The sequence below is a fragment of the Myxine glutinosa genome, chromosome 1 (genome assembly GCF_964187855.1).
Source record: "Myxine glutinosa chromosome 1, kmMyxGlut1.1, whole genome shotgun sequence".
NCBI lineage: Eukaryota > Metazoa > Chordata > Myxini > Myxiniformes > Myxinidae > Myxine > Myxine glutinosa.
Genome location: NC_136261.1, coordinates 114,641,126 through 114,664,082, shown reverse-complemented (window position 1 = coordinate 114,664,082; position 22,957 = coordinate 114,641,126). Strand labels below are relative to the sequence as shown.

At 41.2% G+C, this 22,957-nt stretch overlaps 1 protein-coding gene across 2 annotated transcripts in view; it reads left to right on the top strand.

The window, feature by feature from the left end:
- LOC137427747 (phospholipid phosphatase 3) overlaps window positions 1–22,957 on the top strand; it is a 213,012-nt gene that overhangs the window by 123,989 nt on the left and 66,066 nt on the right. For both annotated transcript variants that reach the window (XM_078776330.1, XM_068117458.2), the window contains exons 4-5: window positions 13,654–13,925; window positions 16,684–16,741. In XM_078776330.1, coding sequence (XP_078632456.1) covers window positions 13,654–13,925; window positions 16,684–16,741 — 330 coding nt within the window. The remainder of the gene's footprint in view (window positions 1–13,653; window positions 13,926–16,683; window positions 16,742–22,957) is intronic.

The window sequence follows — 22,957 nt, the reverse complement described above, 5'->3', positions numbered from 1 at the left end:
CCTTATCATCATCCATGTCTGACCTGATGGGGTGGGACTGTTTCGTGTACTACGGGCAGGTAAATGTGTGGTAGGTATTTTCTGTTGGTCAGGATGCATGCGGAAATAGCTAGAGTAGACTTGCTTCCTGGTACTCAGGACAGTAATGGAGTCCGATCTCGACTTAATGTTTTGTATGATTTGGACCAGCTCACTCCCGGGGAGGAGCTTCTGCTCCTTGCTGTCATGGAGACCTACTCCTATTGTGGAGGGGTGCAATTGTATGACCATTCATTCTGACCCTTAGGCTTAGGGGTTAGGATGTGTGTTTGATTGACCATGTACTTCAGCCTTCGGGCTGAGGTACCTGTTTATGCTCATCGGACAGCCTTCTTGGACTGTGAATTTTGGCAATGGGGTTAAAGTACACGTCCCAAGTTTTGTTTAAAAGTTTGATTTTTTGAAAAACCTTTTTAGATAAAAAGTCATCCTTCCTAAGGATGAGGGGCAACAAGCCCAAAACATGTCACAGCAGATGTTTCCTCACAGGAGTGTACTGGTCTATAAAATTGAGAATTAAATTATCTTGCCAGTATTGGCCGCAGTACAACCCTACAGATTTGTGGGGGGGCTGTGGCTCTGCTAGGCTCATGTCTAATTTAGGGCAATGCATGGTCCATCCTCCAACCCACCTCAAGACCCCCACCCTCCATCCCTCCAGACTCCCACTTCACCCCTTCCCCTCCCGCCTCCCATCTTAACCCCTCCCTCCAGACTCGCACTCCACCCCTTCCTCTCCTTCCTTACTTAGTTATAATAAACGTACACTTCTTATAAATAGACTTAGTTATAATAAATGCTGATTTCTTTAAATTTAGCAAATATCACTCCAGATTTTGACATTGATTTAGTTCACGAGATGCGATCCTCAAATCCGAAATCATATTTAGATTATATACTTTAATTAGTCCGTGATAGTCTGTCGTGGAAAATGACATCATATAATGCACAACATAGCTCCAAGCTCCTAATTTAAAAATGATACCACCTACAAAAAGTGATATATACAGTGATTTGTAGGTATGAAGATCAGCCATCCGATGATATGAGTTAGAAAAGTGAAGAAATAAACTTTGAGCACTTAATCACGCAGTAACTGTTGTGGCGTGTTCCCCTGGCAAGGCATTTTGAGCAGGCCAAAACAAAGCTTAAGACCCCCGCCACCCCCTTGGAAGGGATACTGGTCTGACCAAGGATAAAGCCTGTTTTTGTTTTAATTAAATAAGGCATTTAATTACCTTCAAAAGTGGTGTTTTAATTTACCTAAACACCCAGTTTTCATTCTTACACTCCCTTGGAGTTCCCTTGGAAGGCATGCAAAGTTTTGTGTCGATAGATTTCATGGTTTTGCAGTTACGGAGAAGACACACACACATGCACACACACTGATTTAATGTTTAAATAACGTGGGCTAAATGAAATAGTGAAGAATTTTGGAGAAATTTGAAGAAAAAAATTAGTATCACAAAATTTTAGAAAGGTTTAGAAAATATGGAAAAATGGTGCAAATTTTCAGAATGGATTTGAGAAAAATTTACATGAGTTGAATTGGTTGCAATTTGATGACCATCGTGATATGACACCTTTTTCCATCTCATTTCTTGCTTTGGCAGGATTTGGGATGAATGAAGACCGAGTGGGAAAGCGTTCTGGTGTGAGACTGTGGAATTTGTGAGTGTGGCAAATTGTAGGCATGCATGGTGTGGACAATGATTGGTGTGGAAATCTTGTGAGAGAGCAGTGCCCCCTACTGGAGGGAATCTCCAATTAGTGGTAGGTGAGATAGTTGGGTCATCGGATGTGAGAATGGAAACTGAAAATCTGCTGCAAATTTGGAATTGGGCATGACAAATTATAGTTGCATTTTATAGAATTGGGTGCAAACGTGTGGTTGTGAGGGATGTGGTCCAAAGGTTAGATAGAGTGGGTATTGTCGAAGACCTTGGGGGCTTCCTGGGCAGTTGAGAGCTGAAATGGACACCAGAGGAGTGGTATCATTCAGGGATTTAGGGTGTTCAGCCTGGGTAACTATAGATAGGTCCAATGGTGGAGTGCCAGGAGGGTGCAGTTGGTGCCAGGAAAGAGCCACTGTGGGTATCAGGGAAGGCCCCACATTTAGTTATGGAGTGCACAGGAGGGTACTCCTGGTTTGGCCTAAGGTCTTGTCGGTGCCGCAGTGAGTTTGAGACAGATGAGGAGGCTTGAGATGGGACCACACTACCCTGCTAGCTCATTGTGCCAGAGTGGATAAATAAAATTTATGAGAACCACAGCCAATTCGTAAGATGGGCCCACCACGCTGAGAATTGAGAAAAATTGGTCATTAGGACAACCATAGTGAGTTAAATATAATATTGAGAAATGTTGCTTTGTTGTTGCACCAGTGTTTAATATCGGTCTCTCTCCTCACACCATACAATGTATGTCTGCCACTGGCAGGGCTAGAATAGGGAGAATCGGCATTTGAGAAGACTGTTTGTGTCCAAAATTGTTCGGTAAGAGTTAATGTAACAGTCGGTCACCCTTTCTGCCAGCGAGTCAGGTGAAGCCCCGAAGTGAGCTATATCAGTTTTTATTTAGTTTTTAGGTGCACCATTGTTTCCTCCCAGAGGGGGTAGGACTTAGAGCCGGCCTCCTTCCCCTTGCTGTTTAGACTACCTGCAATCATTATCATCAGCTGCAGCCAGCCATAGTCATTGCCATTGCCACCAAGAGGTTTCTGCCAAGCCTGGTCTCTGACTTTTACTTTCTGGTCCAATGGCTAACGAGTTGGTTTGCAGTAGCATGGCCATGAATTGTACATTGCTCACATTAAGTAGTATAGTCCTTCCAGAACATTTGTTGCCTCCTCCTCCATGGGCCTTTGACTATGAATTATGAACTCTCTTTTATTGTTGGTTACTGTGGGAATTTTGAAATGGGGATGCACATCCTCCAAGACACATTTTATTGGCTTATGTGTTTTGAAATTCCACATAGAACTGATAACTGTGTGCAAAAGGATAGATGTGTGTGAGAAGGTAGGATCCTGGCATATAAACTAGGCACTCACCTGCACCTATAGCACTTTACTTATTTTGGGATTAAGTATGGTGGAAACGTTTGTCAGTAAATAGTCATTTTCATCCTGTCCATCCCCAGCATGAGGTGAGACTCGAGGATGTGTCTGAGAAAGAGAGTGTGGGGGACAGTGTTACGAAAAGTACTTAGCGGTTAATGAAGGGGTTAATTATTTAGTTATTCATAGTCAATTTTAGAACAAGATGTCTAGTAATACCCAGATTAGCACTGCCAGGATTGGGTGTGAGAGAGAGCCATGTTCCCCTGTCAGCCCTTGTGTCGTGCTCTTTCCTCTTCTTCTTCTTCTTCTTCTTCTGCTTCTTCTTCTTCTTCTTCTTCTTACTCTCCTTCTTCCTCTCCCAATCCTTTTTATTCAATTTCATGAACGGGTGGCAGCCCGTAATGGTGCCAAGGAAAAGCGGAGCCCAGGTCATGATGTGCAGACATTGGTGCAGCCAATCGGGATGGCCAGTAACGTTAGGGACCCAGAGGGGATATATGTGTGATGCAGTGCTTTTGTAAAGCTTTGTGTAAGGTTTCTTTAGCAGTGAGAGGCTGACTGGAGGGGCACCTCTATGTGTGCATAATGAGTGAGATGGTTGATTGACAAACTCTGCAGGAGTGTTGCATGTTAAGCTGGTGAGTTGCCTGTGGGTCGCACTACCTAATCATTGAAAATGCACATTAAAAGGGGTGGTGATCAGGTGCTGCATCAAACTCGTCCACTTCACCTCGACGACGGACCAGGACCATGCTCACCTCAAAGACGGACCATGCTGCATCATTCCAGCAGTAAAGAGAAGGCGGCCCCCAATTCTACTTCTATATCATTTTGATGACCATTTGATGACCACTTTTGTGGGTGACCGCCACCAAAGGTGGAAGGAGGTGATGTTTTCGCCCCTGTCTGTTTGTTTGTTTGTGAACAAAATATCTCAAAATGTTGTGGACGGATTCGGACGAAATTTGGCAGAGATGTAGCGTATGTCACAAGGACGAAATGATTAGATTTTGGTGAAGATCCGGATTCGGATCCGGCTACTAGAAGTTTTAAAGTGATTCTTTACCATTAGGAGATAGGGCCAAAAACGATACATACATAGCAGGATATCTCAAAAGGTTGTGGACGGATTTGGACGAAACTTGGTGGACAGGTTGGGTGTCTGACAAGGACAAAGAGATTCGATTTTGGTAAAGATTTGAATATGGATTCTGATATGAGTAATTTCTTAAGTGATTCTTCACCATTGGGAGATAGGGTCAAAAACTATACATTGCGGGATATCTCAAAAAGTTATGGATGGATTTGCACGAAACGTGGTGGACAGCTTGAGTGTGTGACAAGGACAAATCGATTCCATTTTGGTGAAGATCTGAATATGGATTCGGATATGAGAAATTTTTTTTTTTTTCAGTGATTCTTCACCATTGAGTGATATGGCCAACCAGGCGGAGGTATGCTCTCTACTGAGTGCCATTTTAGTTTCTTTCTGTTTCCCTCCTTTTCATCTTGCATCCCTAAACAAGTCTACATGTGCTTAGATTAGAAGCTAAGATTAGCATGAAGCCATAATTGTCTCGAAATAAGCACAATTCCGGTGTCCGGTGTTGTCCTTTTCACCGAATTTGATTGCTGTACCATCTGATTTAGGTAATTCCTTTAAATTCCCAGTGTTTTATTACCTGTGTTGCAGTCAGCAACACAGGGGTTACGATCAGCACTCGGGGCGTAATAAATTATCAATTGGAAATATAAGAGCACCATGGTTTTGTGGAGCAAATTGAATTATATGTATCAAACCTCTTATACCTGTGGCCAGCGCTACCTGTGGATTTGCCTCTCACTCACGGCTAAATTTTGTGTAGTCTCCTGCCGGTGTGTCATGGTTTTCATGTTTGGGAGATTGAGCCCATTACACTATTGCAACAGTGATTTGACTTATTTGTTTTCTACACAGTAGGAAAACATATAGTCTGTACTTTATGGAATACTAGCAGGATTATCCAGGATGCTGTTCGAAATTTGTTGGAATTTTGAAAAAAATCAACTTTTTTGTGGGTGAATAAAACACTTCCCTACACCCACTAAGGGCATCGGAGATCATTTAATATTACCGTTCACATAGCTGCAAGGATAAAGCGAATAAAAAGATAAACATGGTCCTTCGGCACTATAGAGCGATGAAAAAAACCCCCCAAAAAATGGAAGTTTTTTTTTTTAAAATTAGAATTTTTGTTTTTGGCCTAAAACACTCCCAGGCACTCACTGATGAACCTAAAGGTATTAAAGCTTCATTATGTCATTGTGCTGATGTGACATTTGTACAAGCTACACCACGAGTATTTGATTGCTGTTAAAAGAGGTTTCGGAGAACCACAGCTGCTTTCACATTTGCCAAAAAAGTGATGCAATGACCGTAACATAAGGAAGACATCGTAGAAGATGGGGGTGCATAATCTTTTTTTGCAAGTGTCGATTATTAGCAGACTCTGTGATTATTGTTTGTCCGTTTTATGCTTCTTTTTCTTGATTCTATAGTGAGTGTGAAACTTGTGCAAAAATTTGAGTTTTGTGACATGCGTGAGATGTACATGAGGGAGGACGACAATGGGTGAGGGAGGATGGACCAGGGATTAGTAAGTAGGGATGGGTGTGAAGTTGTTGTTTTTTTGTATACATAATCAAAGCTCGTGGAAGAGCTCGAGTAGAATGAAAGGGAACCAAATAGAAAGGGGGAAACACCAACAGCAGAGTAGAATTGAGATCAAGGGGAGGGGAAGAAGGACACATGGAAGCGAACAAGTTAGACTTTAACTCATGAAAGGAAGAGGTCGAGACAATATACTCAGGAAGACAGTTCCATTGTCGGGAAAAGGGTTTGAAAAATTGAAGGTGAGCGTTGCATTTCGACTTGTGGAGTGTAACAAGGAAAGGGTTTCTGGCAAACTGTTCGCAACCTGGAGTGTGATCTGTAGTATATTTTCACATTATGTTGTTTTGTGATTGTTGTTTCTGAGCAACAATTAGCTCCATGAAGTTCCAAATGCCTATAAAACTATAGAATTACAAAATAAATCACATAACTACTGTATGTACCGGAGTTAAAAACAGAGAAGAATATGAGATGCATACAAACATGATGCGCATAAACAGGAGGAGGAAGAGGAAAGGAGCAGTGAGGGACGAGGAAGGACAATGAAAGACGAGGCAAAACGGATGTAAAAGAAGAACTAAAAAAAGACAAACGAAAAGATAAGTTCACAGAATATTTAAGAGGTATGCAAACTCATCTTTGAGCTGTTTATCCTGGGTTCGAATTCCAACACAGCTGTACCTGTTACTCTGGTGTTTTGCATACTGAGCGATGCATCAATGTTGGCAGCAGCCATTGGAAGGACATTGCCCTGGAGGAAGCACATGTGAGCACTGCGGTTAACAATCGATATAAAAGATCCTTTTTAGACGAGTTATCAGCAGTACCTTGAATAAAATTCCAAACTTTTGCCGTAACTGTATGATGTGCATTAATAATTTAGCAATGTGACATTTCTGTGAGTATGAAAGTAGCTTAAAAGAACTTTTTTGAAATGTTGATCCACAGCTAATGGAGTGTGAATGAACATTATAACGAGCTTCAAAATTTCCACATTGCAAGAATTTCTTTTTTGGATACCATATTGCAATATTTATTTATGACGAGAGGCAAACTAACGGTCAGCATTATAACTGAATCATTCAAGAAAAACACACCTAGTAGTCAGGTTCACTATGTTTTTTCGTTCAAAATCATGGTAGATTAGCAAACCTATACATTTTTGGAAACGTTATTACATGGAAAATCTGAAAATCAATGTTTACATTTGCCATTTCCGACCAATTCGATTCGACCAATTCGACCAATCGACCAATTCCATTCGACCAATTCGACCATTCGACCAATCGCTTCGATCGACCATTCGACCATTCGACCAATTCGATCGATTCGATTCGATTCGATTCATATCGATTCGATCGACCATTCGACCAATTCGATTTGCCAATCAATTTGACCGACCTTTGCTTGTGTGGAACGGACTGTGAAAACGATGCGGACTATATTGTCGGATACGACACACAGGACAGTGATGACGAACTCTAAATGGCATATTCTGTAATCGTGTATGTTTGATGCCATTGACTGCCTGTGTATATTTTGTCATTGACTGCCTGTGTAGATGTGAAGTTATACTGACTGCATGTGTATATATGATTTTGCTGACTGCCTGTGTATGTTTGGTGATATGAATTATTGTGACACATTTTGATGTTATTAACTGCCTGTACAAAATGATAACATGTATTTGATTATGCAACTTAGCGTGAATATAAAGACTATTTTGCAATTCAAAACCTTTGATTCGTGTCTTACCATTCCCCATAGCACTAATTTGATACTTTCATTGGATTCCTTGTCCCTGACAATATAGGTTTAGTATATTTTTAAAAGTTTTTAGGGTAATTAGAGGCAGAAATAGAACAAAATATGTATTTTACAGTGGCCATTTTGAAAATCCAAAATGGCCGCCATACAGGTATCTCTCCAAATGTAAACATTGATTTTTAGTTTCCTTATGCTATAGCCTTTCCAAAAATGTATAGGTTTGCTAATCTACCATGATTTTGAACGAAATATAATTTATTGACATAGTGAACCTGACTATAGATCAGGAGTGTCCCAAACAATAATTCAATTGGATGATCATCATCCATATAATAACGCAGGACTATCTGTATGTCTGTCTGTCCATCCCAGAATAACTACTCCCTCAGTTTTGGGCCTAGCCCTGCCAAACTTTCCGTGGAACCTTTTGGGATCTCAGCAGGTGTCCTAAGGTGGGTGGGAGGTTTCATGCATTTTTCAATACAATTATGATTTTGAGTTTCCACCCGAACAAAGCTACTCTCTCTCAGCATGTAAACTCATTCACAGGTTCGGCATTCGCAGTTTCACCATTTACCGCATGTGGAAACATTCTCTGGTTCAGTAATATCTCAATACAATTGAGATAATGCAAATCCACCCATACGACGCCGATCTTTCTCCCATAGGTGGAAAAAGTCTATCAATAAGTTTTGCAATGAATTAAATTTTCCGCATGTAGATACATACACGAGAGGGTTCGGCATTCGCCGTTTCGGCATTAACCGTGTATTGACTTTTCTGTCTTGACATCACACCACATTTGCTCGAGACGTTTTTCTGTCTTTCTGTAATAACCCATTTTCTTCATTGTGGCACATAAGAGCCAATCCCATCACCCCAGACAAAACTATCACCATCGTCATTGTTATCAGCTTCATAATCGGAGTTTTCATAAAATTTAACAAAACAATTTTTTTGGAGACTTCGGGCATAGCACAGGTACTTTGCTAATTCTTTTTACAAGGTGAACTATAATGGTACAATATTTCACATCTTTTATACATGTAGGCCAAATAATATCCATCGTACAACCTAATGATTATATGACAGGCATCTCAGATTTCTCATCACCTCAAATCTTGTAGCATATAGATCGCAGTGATGGATCAAAAGATAACAGTTTAAGTGATTCTTCAGTCTTCACCATTGGGAGATAGGGCCAAAAACGATAAATAGCAGGATATCTCAAAAAGATTGTGGACGGATTTGGACGAAACTTGGTGGACAGGTTGGGTGTCTGACATGGACGATTCGACTCGATTTTGGTGAAGATCTGAATATGGATTCTGATATGAAAATTATTTAATTTTTAAGTGATTCCTTACCATTGGGAGATAGGGCCAAAAATGATATATAGCAGGATATCTCAAAATATTGTGGACGGATTTGACGAAACTTAGTGGAGAGGTTATGAGTGCAACAAGGGGGAATTGATTATATTTTGGTGAAGGTCTAAACATGAATTAGAATACGAGGATTATTTAATTTCTTAAGTGATTCTTCACCATTGGGAGATCGGGCTAAAACTGATACATAGCAGGATATCTCAAAAAGTTATTGACGGATTTGGACGAAACTTAGTGGACCGGTTGGGTGTTTGAAAAGGACGCATCGATTCGATTTTGGTGAAGATATGAACATGGATTGGGATACGAGAGTTATTTAATTTTTTAAGTCAAAAGCAATAAATAACATGATATTTAAAAAAGTTATAGACGAGTTATGACTAAACTTGGTGGACGAGTTGGTTCGGTGACAAGAACAAGCTGATTCGATTTTGGTTCAGGTCTGGATCCAGATATGACCTATCAGTGGGATACAAAACGTAAACTGTTAACCTGGTGGAGGTATGCTCTCTACTGAGTGCCATTCTAGTTTTTTGCTCAATTGACAGTGATGGGACCATGGACCACAGCTTGAGAGTAAAGAAGAGGAGAGTTAAGACAATCACTCAGAGAGTAGTTAATGCATGCAATGATCTACCTGGAAAGGTGGTGGCACTGGCCGCACAAACAGTAGGTAGGTTTAAAGTATAATTACAGACTTGGCATTTAATATGGAATATTTTTTTTGTGGGGGTGAACTTACTTTTCAAGATGTCTTAGAACCAAAAGTTCATTGGAATTATGTTGAAATTATTCTAGATTTTGTTAACTAGGGCATGCCCGTACTATATATATATCTAAAATTATATCCCCCCCCTCTATTTACATGAAATGGTTTGGTCCATTCGCAAAGCCAAAGCGAACGGCTTGCGAGTACGGTGACAATCCCCCCCCTCTATTTACATGAAATGGTTTGGTCCATTCGCAAAGCCAAAGCGAACGGCTTGCGAGTACGGTGACAATCCCCCCCCTCTATTTACATGAAATGGTTTGGTCCAAAGCGAACGGCTTGCGGAGTTTGGTAAAGAAATCGCCATAGTTCGGTAACTACTTCTCCGATTAATATGAAACCTTGAAAAGGCACATCCTCAGGTCCCCAGCAATATACCTGGCAAGTTTCAAGTATATCGGACCCGTGGTTGTCGAGAAACAGCGGTCACAGACACACAGACACACAGACACACAGACACACACACATACACACACACATACACACAGAGATTACTGGAATTATAGATAGATGAGACCTTTAAAAGAAACAAAAACCACATTTGACATTTCGAAACAAATAAATTGATCCTTGAAAGTGATGTAAACTGATATCGAACTCAATTCATGGACAGTACTGTGTTAAACTTCTGTACGTTTTCCAGAAGTATCTTTTTATTGAGCACATTAGCCCAAAATTTTTTTAACAAAAACAAAAGTTAAATTACGACTGGGATTATGGGCAGTAAAATTACAGTTCAGTACTTCGTGTAACCCCCACGAGCATTCAGGAGAGCATGTACACGTTGAGGCATGCTGATCACGAGACTTGCCAAGGTTTGGACAGGAATCGCTTGCCATGCAGTTACAATAGCCTGCTGCAATTCACGCACAGAGGCAGGCTGCTGGTCCAAGTTGTCGATTTGCCGCGTTAATTCTGCCCACAAGTTGTCTATCGGATTCATATCCGGGGACATGGCAGGCCACTCCATATGCTCTACACCACGGTCAGCAAGAAAGTGTTGGATCATGCGAGCACGATGAGGCCGTGCAATGTTATCTTGGAAGACAAAGTTTCCTCGAAAGGCTGCACAAACAAATGGAGCAATGTTTCTTCCAGAATGGCCCTGTGCTTGAACTGGTTCAGGTTTCCATTCAGAACAACCAGGTCAGTTTTGCCCCCTGCATTAAAAGCAGCCCAAACGATCACCCCACTACCTCCAGATTGGACTCTTGGCACTATACAATCTTCGTTGTAGGCTTCATGCACTTGTCTGTGCACTCGGACGCGGCCATCTTGACGATAGACCAGAAATCTAGACTCGTCACTGAAGATCACGTAATTCCAGTGTCCTGGCTGCCATTGACGGTGCTCTCTGGCCCACTGCAATCGGCGCTGGCGGTGTTGTCTGGTCAGATGTGGCTTTCTCAGGGGACGCCTGGCACGATAGCCTGCTTGAACCAGTCGTTGGTTGACTAGCCTTCTGGATGGATACAGGCACATTTGTCAGTTGCTGCCACTCAGCCCTAAGCCGATTACCTGACTTGGTACGGCCATTGCGGACTAACCAGTGCAGCTGGCAATCATCCCTCCTTGTGGTTCTGCGGGGACGTCCTGGCCTCGGTATTGGAGTAGGGACACCCCTCTGAGCATTTCATTTCAGGATCTTTGACACCTGACCTTGAGTGATGCTATACTGCCGAGCAATAGCACGCTGTTTCATGCCGGAATTTCGTAAAGCCACCACTAAATGACAAACAGCATTGTCGAGTTGACGGACCATCTCCAGGGGAAGCGGCAATAGCTTTTGTAGACGTGCAGCAGTTGTTTTCCACTAATACAGAACACAACAACCCTTATATACCTGATTGTGAAGCCAATCGTCAAATGTACCTGTCCGTACATTTTGCCACGCCACCTGTGATATAATCCTGTTGTTGAATTCTTGCTGCGACAGACAATCAGTGGCATGGTTCTTTTAACAAAGAAATCACCGAAGCGTAAAAGAAACTCACCAGATTGATATACCGAGTTCAGAAAGTAAACCCAAGTCAAGAAAAAAAAAAATATTCCATGTTAAATGCCAAGTCTGTAGATAGGTACATAAAAATCATTGCAGATAGAGGGATACATTGATATTGGCAAGATTGTGCAGTCTTTATGGGCCTCATGGCCTCCTCCTGCATTGAAGTTCTTTGTGAGACCCTTCTTAACCCTAATCAGGCTCGGTTATTTTGGATTCTCAAAGCCGGACCTGAATTCTAGGCTTCTCAAAGCCGGGGCGGATTTGATGGCAACTGTAGATCCGATTGTTATAAAATTAGTATTAAAACGTGAATAAGAGTTGAACAGAAAAAATCATGAAAGCTGAGCACGAGAAGGGAAACTTTTCTGATAATGAACGGTTAAAGAAGGCTCATTGATGAGCAAAATGACAGGGCACAGGGGGTTGAGTCATTGGGGAACCTCTGGACATGGAATGAGCATATGAACAGCTTCTGACAAAAAATGATTGTATAAAACAGTTGTGGTTGATATACCAATTGTGATGGTTCACAGAAGTTAAATTTACTGGGAGTAGAAGAGAACACAACTGGGGGGTGCAAGATGCTCTGCGATGCCAATAACCTTGATCATTGGAAGGAGTGCAATTGAATGGACACAGGAATTTTATTTCGCAGGCAGGATGAAACAACGGCAAAGTAATGGAGGCGTTGGAAAATCAAGATTTTGAAAGTATACAAAAAAATTGGTCACTGGTGAGGTTTTGTAACGTATGTGAACTGGTGAGGTTTTGGAGGGGTGGGTGGTTGAAACGGTTAGAGGTGAAAGACCATATGAGAAGCTTTGTAAATATAATAGGTTACTAACTTTTATAGTTTGAGACTGCCTTGAGCCAACATCAGTTCCTGTGCCAATTGTTCTCCAAGTAGATGCTGCCAATCGTGTTTAGAGATTATGTCTTTGCATTGTCTCGGAATAATTTGTGGAATGTTTTTTTGTTGGTCCACAAGTGAGAGCCATACTTTGTTAAACTATTTAAAATGCCTTATATGTCATGAAACATTTGGGGTTGCCAAAGAAATCTTGATGAATGAAAAATGCCTATCCTATATGCATTGATATATCACAGTGATTGTCGTATCCCTGTAAACCATTTTCCTAATGGACAGTGCAATCTGGCCTTTGTCAGGCAGCGTGCTCCTGCATCACAGAGCATCATGGTATAGCTTGACATTGACTGTACATCTTGATTGGCCTCTGTTGTAGAACAGAGTAAAATGGCGATCCAACATGGTCCCCTAGCCATTAATGGACTGCTTTGTCAGCTTTGTCAGCAGACAGACTTGTTAACTGCTCATCCCATCGATTAATTACCATGGTAGAACGACGCCGATAAGTTGGAGGATAAGGTTGACAACAGGATATTTGCGCGTGTAATAAAGCGCAGTAGTGGAAATCGGATCGACAATGAGCCTGGTGTTGGCTTAGCGGTTAGGGTGCCGGCTTGGGATCCTAGGATCCTGGGTTTGAATCCCAGTTGATCGCTGAATTAACGCCAGGGGGGTTGACTCAGCCTGTCATCCTTCCGAGGTCGGCAAATTGAGTACCAGTTCACTGGTAATTCCCTGTGTGTCGCAAGAGGCGACTAACAGGGTTGGTGGCAGGAAGAGCATCCGGGTATAAACCATTGCTTCAAAAAAGGGGACTACGGTGCCTGAAAAAGGTCAACCCCTGCTCTGCGGGGAATAATGGCCTCTAAAGGTGGTTCAATGAGGTGTGCGTGGGGCAACAGACTTGAACACCTGCAGGGAAGATGTCACGACAACAAATCCAAGAAGACTTCCATGGGCAAGAAAAAGGTTTGAAAAATTGAAGCCGAGTGTTTCTTTTAGACTTGTGGAGTGTAACAAGGAAATGGTTCTCGGTAGACTGCATGTAACCTTGATGAGCGTTATTTGCTTCACGACTTTTCTCATTTCTCTGACTCTTCCAGCTTGGCCTCGGCGAGTGCTTCTACTTCCAGCCCTGTCCTGTGTGCCCTCCTGACGGGCAACTCCTCGTTGCACTTTATCGCAACCTGGGCTCCTACTTGTTCGGCGCAGCTGCCACTCTCTCACTCACTGCTGTGGCCAAGACAACGGTAGGCCGACTGAGGCCGCATTTCCTGGATGTGTGCAAACCGGACCCAGCACGCCTCAACTGCTCAGCTGGCTACATTATCGCTGACCTGTGTTTGACTCGCACAAATATGGTGAATGAAGCCAGGTAAAATAATTACTTATAGCAGTTTATTTTACTGTGTTTAAATCAGAGAGCCAATATTTATTGAATTTATGTTTTTCATGAATTTCTGTTTAAATATCTTCAATATTTCTTGAATTTCTGTTGAATATTTGAAAGGTTATGTTGTCTAACAACTTGTCAGCATTTTGGAATAATATACAGAAGATGAGTTGCTGGATTAAATTGATGTCCAGTCGGTTCCATGTTTTACCTGAACTGCAGATGTTAAAGAGTTCAGGCTAAAGAGCATCTTTTACCTGAATAATGACCCGTGGCTCTACCACCGCCTGCCCGCATCACATTCCGCACATTCCAAATAAGATCGTAGTCGGGTACGTGAGATGGCAATTTCATATGGACAGCGAGTGGTCTCCTCCCAAAGCCTGTGAGGTCAAGAAATGTCATCCATCAGGAGAAAGTCAGCATAAAACAGCACCAGCAAAAGGGGAGAAGAAAACCATCTTGGACATAATCAATGGGTGGTTGACCAGTCAAGTTAACCATCACGAAACATGTCGACGTCTGTGGAAGTCACATTCTGGAGACATCGCCATTCACATATTACACCATTATGAAAGTCTAAACAGAACCTGACTCATTCATAAAGAACTACCATTCAAAATAGTTTTAGTGGATGTGATTGTTTGCCAAATCCAACTCTATGGTTTGTTCCGGTCAAGGGAATTCCCATTATTTGCCCGCAAGCACAAATACTCCAGTCCTTGTGGTCAGTGACTCCACTGGCATTTTCGACTTATCGGGTTGGACCAGATGATAAACATGTCCTGTTTGGCGGCAATCACCATCAATGATCTGTGGATGAGATGACTTTTACTAGATTTAAACCACATCACTTCCAATTGCACTGTAACTACTCACCCCCCACACCCTCTTGACCTCGAATAGGTCATGCCATTCGCTCTCGAAGTTCCTGTTCATGTAAATGCCGCCGTCGTTGAGATATTTTCAAGGGATGAATGTATTTGTAAAGGATTGGATTGTTGACAACCTGAAATTACTCACCAATGATTGAGCTTTGGGTGAAATTTGAACATCTGGTTGTGGCAAGGTGTATGAAAAGCACGTGCAAGTCTTTTATGCCAATCGTGGTTAAGCCTGGATTGCTCATGATTGGTCACCGCCCACATGCAACAACAATATGTATTTCCTCAAAAATTCCCTTTTGGTTATGTCATACAAGGGACGTTGGAAAGGTTTCTGGAACGAGATGTCTTTATCCCAGAATCGCCAACTTTGTATTTCCAATGCGTCCTAGTAACTTTCGATGAGCACATTCCTCTGGTCACAGTTTTTAGTCCCCACAACCCCATCATCGTTTCAGCTCAACCACAAACCTTTAACCTAATATTAATGACAGTCTACATATTATGAATGCAAAACAGCTGATTTTTGACACCCTCTTCTTCCCTATGTTTTGTACATTCTTTTCCCCTTTTTTCTCTTTTTACATACCCCAACCTTTTTTTCCCCCTTCTTCTGTAACCAACCTTCCATGCCACCACTTCTCTTCTCCAACCTCATATCAATGACAGTCTACATATTAGGTATGCAAAACAGCTGATTCTTTGACACCCTCTTCTTCCCTATGTTTTGTACATTATTTTCTCCTTTTTTCTCTTTTTAGATACCCCAACCTTTTTTCCCCCCTTCTTCTGTAACCAACCTTCCATGCCACCACTTCTCTTCTCCAACTTTCTTTAACCTCATATTAATGACAGTCTACATATTATGAATGCAAAACAGCTGATTCTTTGACACCCTCTTCTTCCCTATGTTTTGTACATTATTTTCCCCTTTTTTCTCTTTTTAGATACCCCAACTTTTTTTTCTTTCTTTCCCCCTTCTTCTTTAACCAACATTCCATGCCACCCCTTCTCTTCTCCACCTTCTTTAACCTAATATTAATGACAGTCTACATATTATGTATGCAAAAAAGCTGATTTTGACACCCTCTTCTTCCCTATGACTATGTTTTGTACATTATTTTCCCCTTTTTTCTCTTTTTAGATACCCCAACCTTTTTTTTTCTTTCCCCCTTATTCTGTAACCAACCTCCCATGCCACCCCTTCTCTTCCCTTCTTTAATCAATTTTCCTCATTGTTTGCATAACTTGTAAATGCCCCCAATCTTGCAAACAGCATCGCTTTTCACACAAGTGAACCTATTTCGTGCTCCGAAACAATATCTAAACCGAACTCCAATGTACGTAAGTGTCCACATCTCACTGAATTTATCTCACGAGTCAGGCCCAGCTAGCAAAATACCACTTGTATAGTCAACCGGACAGTGATTCAGCGCTTGCCTCTGTTGAATCACGAAATGACCAGCTCGGTCTTTGTCCCTCACAAAGGCCATCGCTATGTGACCAGAATGGTATCTCGATCCTTTCCAGGGATGCCTTTAAAACAACATGCTCCATTACGCTAGCCAGCACTCACTAGGAATCTCGCGGCACTGTTTACAGTGGACCCACTTGGTTTACTTCATGGTCAAGCATGACCCTGTAACCCCTAATGGCGTGCAGCCTTTATGTACAACAAACATATGCTTCCCGTGCCACACAAAGGGAGAAAGAAAGACATAAACAGCAAAAACTGCACATGCCTTAGCCGATTCGGTTGCACCTCAGCCTACTACCACCTACCGTTGTACACAATGGCGTGGCCTTCACGCAGCAACCCGGTCGCCTCAGCCCGCTCGCATTTCTGTGTTTTACAGGAAGTCGTTTTTTTCTGGCCACGCTTCCTTTTCTATGTACACCATGTTGTTCCTGATTGTAAGTATTTTTGCTCTCAACATGACACCTTTTCCTACAAGCTCGCATGAATTTTCTGTTCTGATTGTGTTTGCCGCTCACGTATACAAAATGGCTGTGCACACCATCTCGTAGAGCTGAGTGCTGTGTTGAGTGATTGCAATGAATGACTGCCTTTTAGACCCTATTACCTCGGCATCATCTAGAATGTTGTCATTAAAACAATATCCTAAACCAACACATTCACAAGTGCCCCTTCCCCTTCCTCATATTCTTACACTCCATGGACCTTTGGCCTTCCTGATTTTACATCTCAAGGAGTTTCATGATTACTCTTGCAATTTTCAAAAGTATTACAATTTATTTCTGATAGAATTTAATCTTTTTTTCCCCCTATTTTTCTCATCATAGTTTTATTTGTGTTTTAGAGTATGAATGATTTCTACGGTTTACATGCATAGACTGGTTGACAAGAAAAAGTAGTAAAACAGGTGAAGATGTGATGAAACTTGATGTCGCGGATCAAAAATATGATCCACGGTCGGTCTCAACGGGCCAATTTGTTGACAGAATATGGGCTTTGACTTTGCATATGGGCTGTGAGAATAAAGCAACAAAAACCAGGTGAGCAGTTTACGTTTTGTATCTCAGAGTAGACAAGAAAATAACAATACAGAATCATATTTAGTCAAAATCATCCGTCCACAACTTTTTAAGATATCCCGCAATGTATAGTTTTTGGCCCTATCTCCCAATGGTGAAGAATCACTTAAAAAATTATACTAGCCGGATCGGGATCCGGATCTTCAACAAAATAGAATCGATTAGTCCTTGTCAGTCACCCAACCTGTCCACCATGTTTTGTCCAAATCCATCCTTAACTTTTTGAGATATCCTGCTATATGTTGGTTTTAGTGCTATCACTCAATGGTGAAGAATCACTTAAAAATTTAAATAATTATCATATCCGAATCCATATTCAGATCTTCACCAAAATCGAATCGATTCTTCCTTGTCATACGCCCAACCTATCCACAAAGTTTCGTCCAAATCCGTCCATAACCTTTTGAGATATCCTGCTATGTGTCGTTTTTGGCCCTATCTCCCAATGGTGAAGAATCACTTAAAAATTCTAGTAGCCGGATCCGGATCTTCACCAAAATCTAATCATTTCAGCCTTGTCACATACGCTAACTCTCTGCAAAATTTCGTCTGAATCCGTCCACAACATTTTGAGATATCTTGTTCAAAAACAAACAACCAAAGACAGACAGACAAACAGACAGGCATGAAAACATAACCTCCATCCACCTTCTTTGGCGGAGGTGATAAAATGGTTGAAAGCTGTCCATCTTAAAAGATCACAAAGTACTGCAAAAGCTCTGATGAAGGGTTTCGTCCAAAACATCAGCAGTTTGTTATCTTATATAACTTTAACCATTTTTACCTCTGCCACCAAAGGTGGATGGAGGTTATGTTTTCACCCCTGTCTTTGTTTGTTTGTCTGTCTGTCTGTCTGTTTGTGAACAAAATATTTCAAAAAGTCATGGATGGATTCGGACGAAATTTGGTGGACAGATTGGGTATGGGACAAGAAAGAATTGATTCAATTTTGGTGAAGAGTCGAATCCGGATCCAGATCAAATAATTTTTTAAAGTTATTCTTCACCACTGAGTGATTGGGCCAACAACGATATATAGCATGACATTTCAAAAAGTTGTGGACGACTTATGACTAAACTTGGTGCATGAGTTGTGTAAATGACAAGAACAAGCCGATCAGATTTTGGTTAAGGTCTGGTTCCTGATCTGGCGTGGCAGTGGGATACAAAACGTAAACTGTTCAGCCTTGCGGGAGATATGCTCTCAACCGAGTGTCGTTCTCGTTTATTATTACCCTCGCCAAAGGATAGGGTATTGAATTTGAGTCCGTTTGTTTGTTTGTCTGTTTGTTTGTTTGTCCGCACAGAATAAATATGATTTTCTCTGCAACCATTGGTCCGATTGACAGGAAATTTTCACCATTGGTGCAACTCCACCTGTAGAATTTTAAAAAGATACTATGACGTCAGAGGTCACGTGGTATTGGCAATTTTCACCATCGGTGCACCTCCACCAGTATAATTTTTTATGATAATTATTACGTCATAGGTCACGTGGTCTGGGGGCCATCTTGGAAAAAAAACAAAAAAACTTTGCACCTCTATATCTCTGAAAGCGCTGCATAGAAAATATTGGGGCATGACTCATTGTAAAGAACTCTCCATGGGGAATAACATATGTTAATGATGATGTCATCGATGCCTCCATTATGACGTCATAATTCGACAGTACAAAACTTCATCTGATCAAGATGAAATTTATTGAGCATCATCTAGGGATAAATTGGTTTAGAAAAAAAATAATGATGACGTCATCGGTCACTTGGTTTGGCCGCCATATTTTGTTTTCACACAAAAGCCTTAAAAAGCACTAAAAACACGTCATGGCGAGGTCTGAAATCTCTTATTGCTCTTTCTTGTTATCCTTGTAGTGTATAGATAAAAGTACATTGATGTCTACTTTTGGCGTTGTCGTATTCATAATTTATGCAGAAAGTCCTCCAAAATCTTTAGATCGATGGGAAAAATGTAAAAAAAATTAAGAAGAAAGAAACTGTTGAAAAAAAAAAGGAGAAAACAACAAATAAATCTTATGGTGAGGAACAAACCATGAAAGTTTAGATTATAAGGCACTGTACTATTCAGCATAGTTTTGCTGCAACATGAAAGTGCATACGGTTGTTGGTTAGAAAAAAAAGGGAAATGAATTTCACTTTTGAGTCAATGGATTGCTTTGTTCCAGGTGAAAGACCATTTGCTGTATGCCCTCAAAATCAACCTTGAGGATGTCAGCAATGTTTTGTCTTTGAGATGACTTCCAAAATCATGCATCCTCTTAGGGGCCAGGCACATGGTACATATGTAGAAAGTGGAGACGGGGGTAAACTGGGAAAATTTAATAGGGAGAAGGAAAGCAAGTTGGGAGGAAATCAATTGTAAGGAAGTTTGAAAGGACGTAATGAAGATAGACATACGCGATGTAAAACGAGTAGGGGGTGGCCTTGAGATGCTGCATATTTGTGTATAAAAAAGAGAAAATGTCATTGTTTTTATTTCGTGCTGAGCCTTGATTATTAAAGGCAGGGATACAATTTAAAATGTATTTAAAATGTTTTTGACATTGTTTCACACACACTTACTATTCTGTCTGAATTATGTTTTCACAAATTTTTATTCCAAAATGGTCCTATCATGTTATCAAGACATGAGTTTGTAATTGCTTGGATATCTCAATCCAAACCTTATCTTATCAGACCGGCAATCTTTTTTTTTTAATGAGTTTCTTAAACTCCATTTGTTTATGTTTGTTACGTTTGTTACGTTTCCGTTTGTTTGTCTGTTTCTTTGTTTGTCCGCACAGAATAAATATGATTTTCTCTGCAACCGTTGGTCCGATTGACAGGAAATTTTCACCAAAGGTGCAACTCCACCTGTTTAATTTTTTAATGATAATCATGACGTCATAGGTCACGTGGTTCGGCCGCCATCTTGGGAAAACCGAAAAAAATTGCATCTCTATATCCCCGAAAGCGCTGTATAGAATAAATTGAGACATGGCTCATTGTAAAGAACTCTCCATGAGGAATAACATATGTTAATGATGATGTCTTAGGTGCCTCCATTATGACGTCATAATTCGACAAGTACAAAACTTCATCCGATCAAGATGAAATTTCTTCAGCATAATCTAGGGATAAATTGGTGGGGAAAAAATAATGATGATGACGTCATCGGTCACGAGGTTCGGTCGCCATATTTGTTTTCACACAAAAGGCTTAAAAACCACTGAAAACACATCCTGGCGAGGGTCTGCAATCTCTGATTGCTCTTTCTTGTTTACTATTGCAATTAACGGAATATAGCTTGTAGTTTGTTCTTCCTACAATTTTGGACTTTTGTGGTTATGTTGACTCAGCTATTCGCACAATTTCACTTGAACCGCATCAATGATTGCAACACTTAATCCTCCTCCCACCAACTACAAACCATAAGGTCAAAATTGCAACCATCATTAACATTGTTTTCGGATTAACGACAACCATCATCATTGCGGGATATCTTACGAAATACTCTTCTTTCTCCAGCCATTGAACATCGTTTGGGTTACATCCTGGAAATCCACACATTACAGGTTTTTCCTGCCGAAACAAGAATGGATGGAAATGTAAAATAAGTCAGGGCAGCATCTCTGGGCTTCTTTCATGTTTTTAATGTCCTTTGGCCATTAACATTTTGGCAAGCTTTTGAAATAGGCAATGCATCATCTTCTCTAATAGCTAACTGTTCAACTCTGTTCTTACAAGCAGATAATGCCCCTTAAGGGTACATTTTAGCCCCAGTTGGACTTAGTCCAAAACGGGGGCTTGTCTCGTCTGTCTGTCTGTCCATATCTTGGACATCTATGGACCGATTTTGTTCATACTTGGCAGAAAGACAACACATGATGGTATACATATGTGCATCATTTTGTTTCACGATGCAATCAAAGAAGGCCAACTGGCGGCCATCTTAGTTGTAAAAAAAACAACATGATGTTGAACACGTCCTCAGACATGCATTTACCGATCTTGTTCAAACTTGGCTTGCAGATAAAGAATGATGGCTTACATATGCACAGATCAGATCCAAGATGGCTGACTGGTGGCCATTTTGTTACCGTACTTAAACGTGCTCCCAACCATTTCTCGACATGCATGGTCCGATTTTGTTCAAACTTGGCACAAAGACAATACATGAGAGTATACATATGTAGAATATCTTGTTTTGTAATCCGATAAAATATTGCCGACTAACGACCTTTAGCTCCATACAGCAGAATTACTAAAATCACGAGAGCTATGACGTTTTATGTCTTTTTCTCTTTGTCTTTCATACTCTTCAAAGTCGTTGTTGTCTCGTGGGGTCATGTATATGGTGGAATATTCATCTATTAGTTTTTGTTGAACAATAATGGACATTTTAACAACATCATTGATGACTGCTACTACTACTACTTTTTTATATGCAGAACAAGGATGCAGGGTAGCATCATTGGCTGATTTGAGGGTGCAGCTGAGCTGCTGATTAAATGTCCTCTGGAGGTTAGTGCAGTAATTTGAAATTTGTTTAACTAGCAACGGTACCCGTCCTATGGGCGGGGCTTCAATTGGGAAGCACAAATGAAAAGGAAAAATATCAGAAATTGAAGGCTTTTTTATTTTAAACGATTCATATAAACATCCATTAAATCATATCACATGCATATCATCAAAATCTAAACAGTACATGGCGCCCATTTTGAAAAATATTGAATTCTGCAAAACGGAAGTGGCCACTACTCGTCTTTCTCAGTCGCACGTTTATGTGTGAAGAGTGCACGCCGAATCTGTAACACAGAAGCGGCCGCTACACCTGTTTCTCTGTCGCTTTGCACAGGCTGCCATGTTACTTCAGAGCCGCACGTTTATATAGGAAGAGTTTGTCAGGAGTCAATGTACTCTCTCCTGGTACGTAGAATAAACAGTATTTGTAGAATTTCAACAAAAGCCACATCACTGTTCATATCGGTAAATATTATTCCATCGTGTTTGGGAAAATTGGAAAACTTGGAAAAACAATATAGCCCATTTTACTCCCAGGGGTCCCAGGAATACCCACCCAAAATATCGTTGCGATCGGTTGAGCCGTTTTTGCGGTTCCTTCGAACGGACAGACGGACATTTGGTGAATTATAGTAAGACTAGCGGGGTCACCCGTGGGAATCCCACGGGCATGGATGTGTGTGACATTTCGACATATTGAGTTATATGCTGCACATTCATTTTTACAAAATGGTTACTGGCAAGTCATCAGATCCAGAAATGGTGTGAATTTAGTTATTTCACATAATATGTGACCCCTCACTCCTCTCCACCTGACACTCTCCTGTCTCCACCTGACACTCTCCTGTCTCCACCTGACACTCTCCTCTCTCCACCTAGCACTCCTCTCCTCTCCAAACCCTCACATCCCTCTCCTTTCCAATCCCTCACCTCTCCAATCCCTCACACTCCTCTCCTCTGCAATCCTTCACACGCCTCTCCAATCGCGCCTCACACTCCTCTCCAATCGCGCCTCACACTCCTCTCCAATCGCGCCTCACACTCCTCTCCAATCG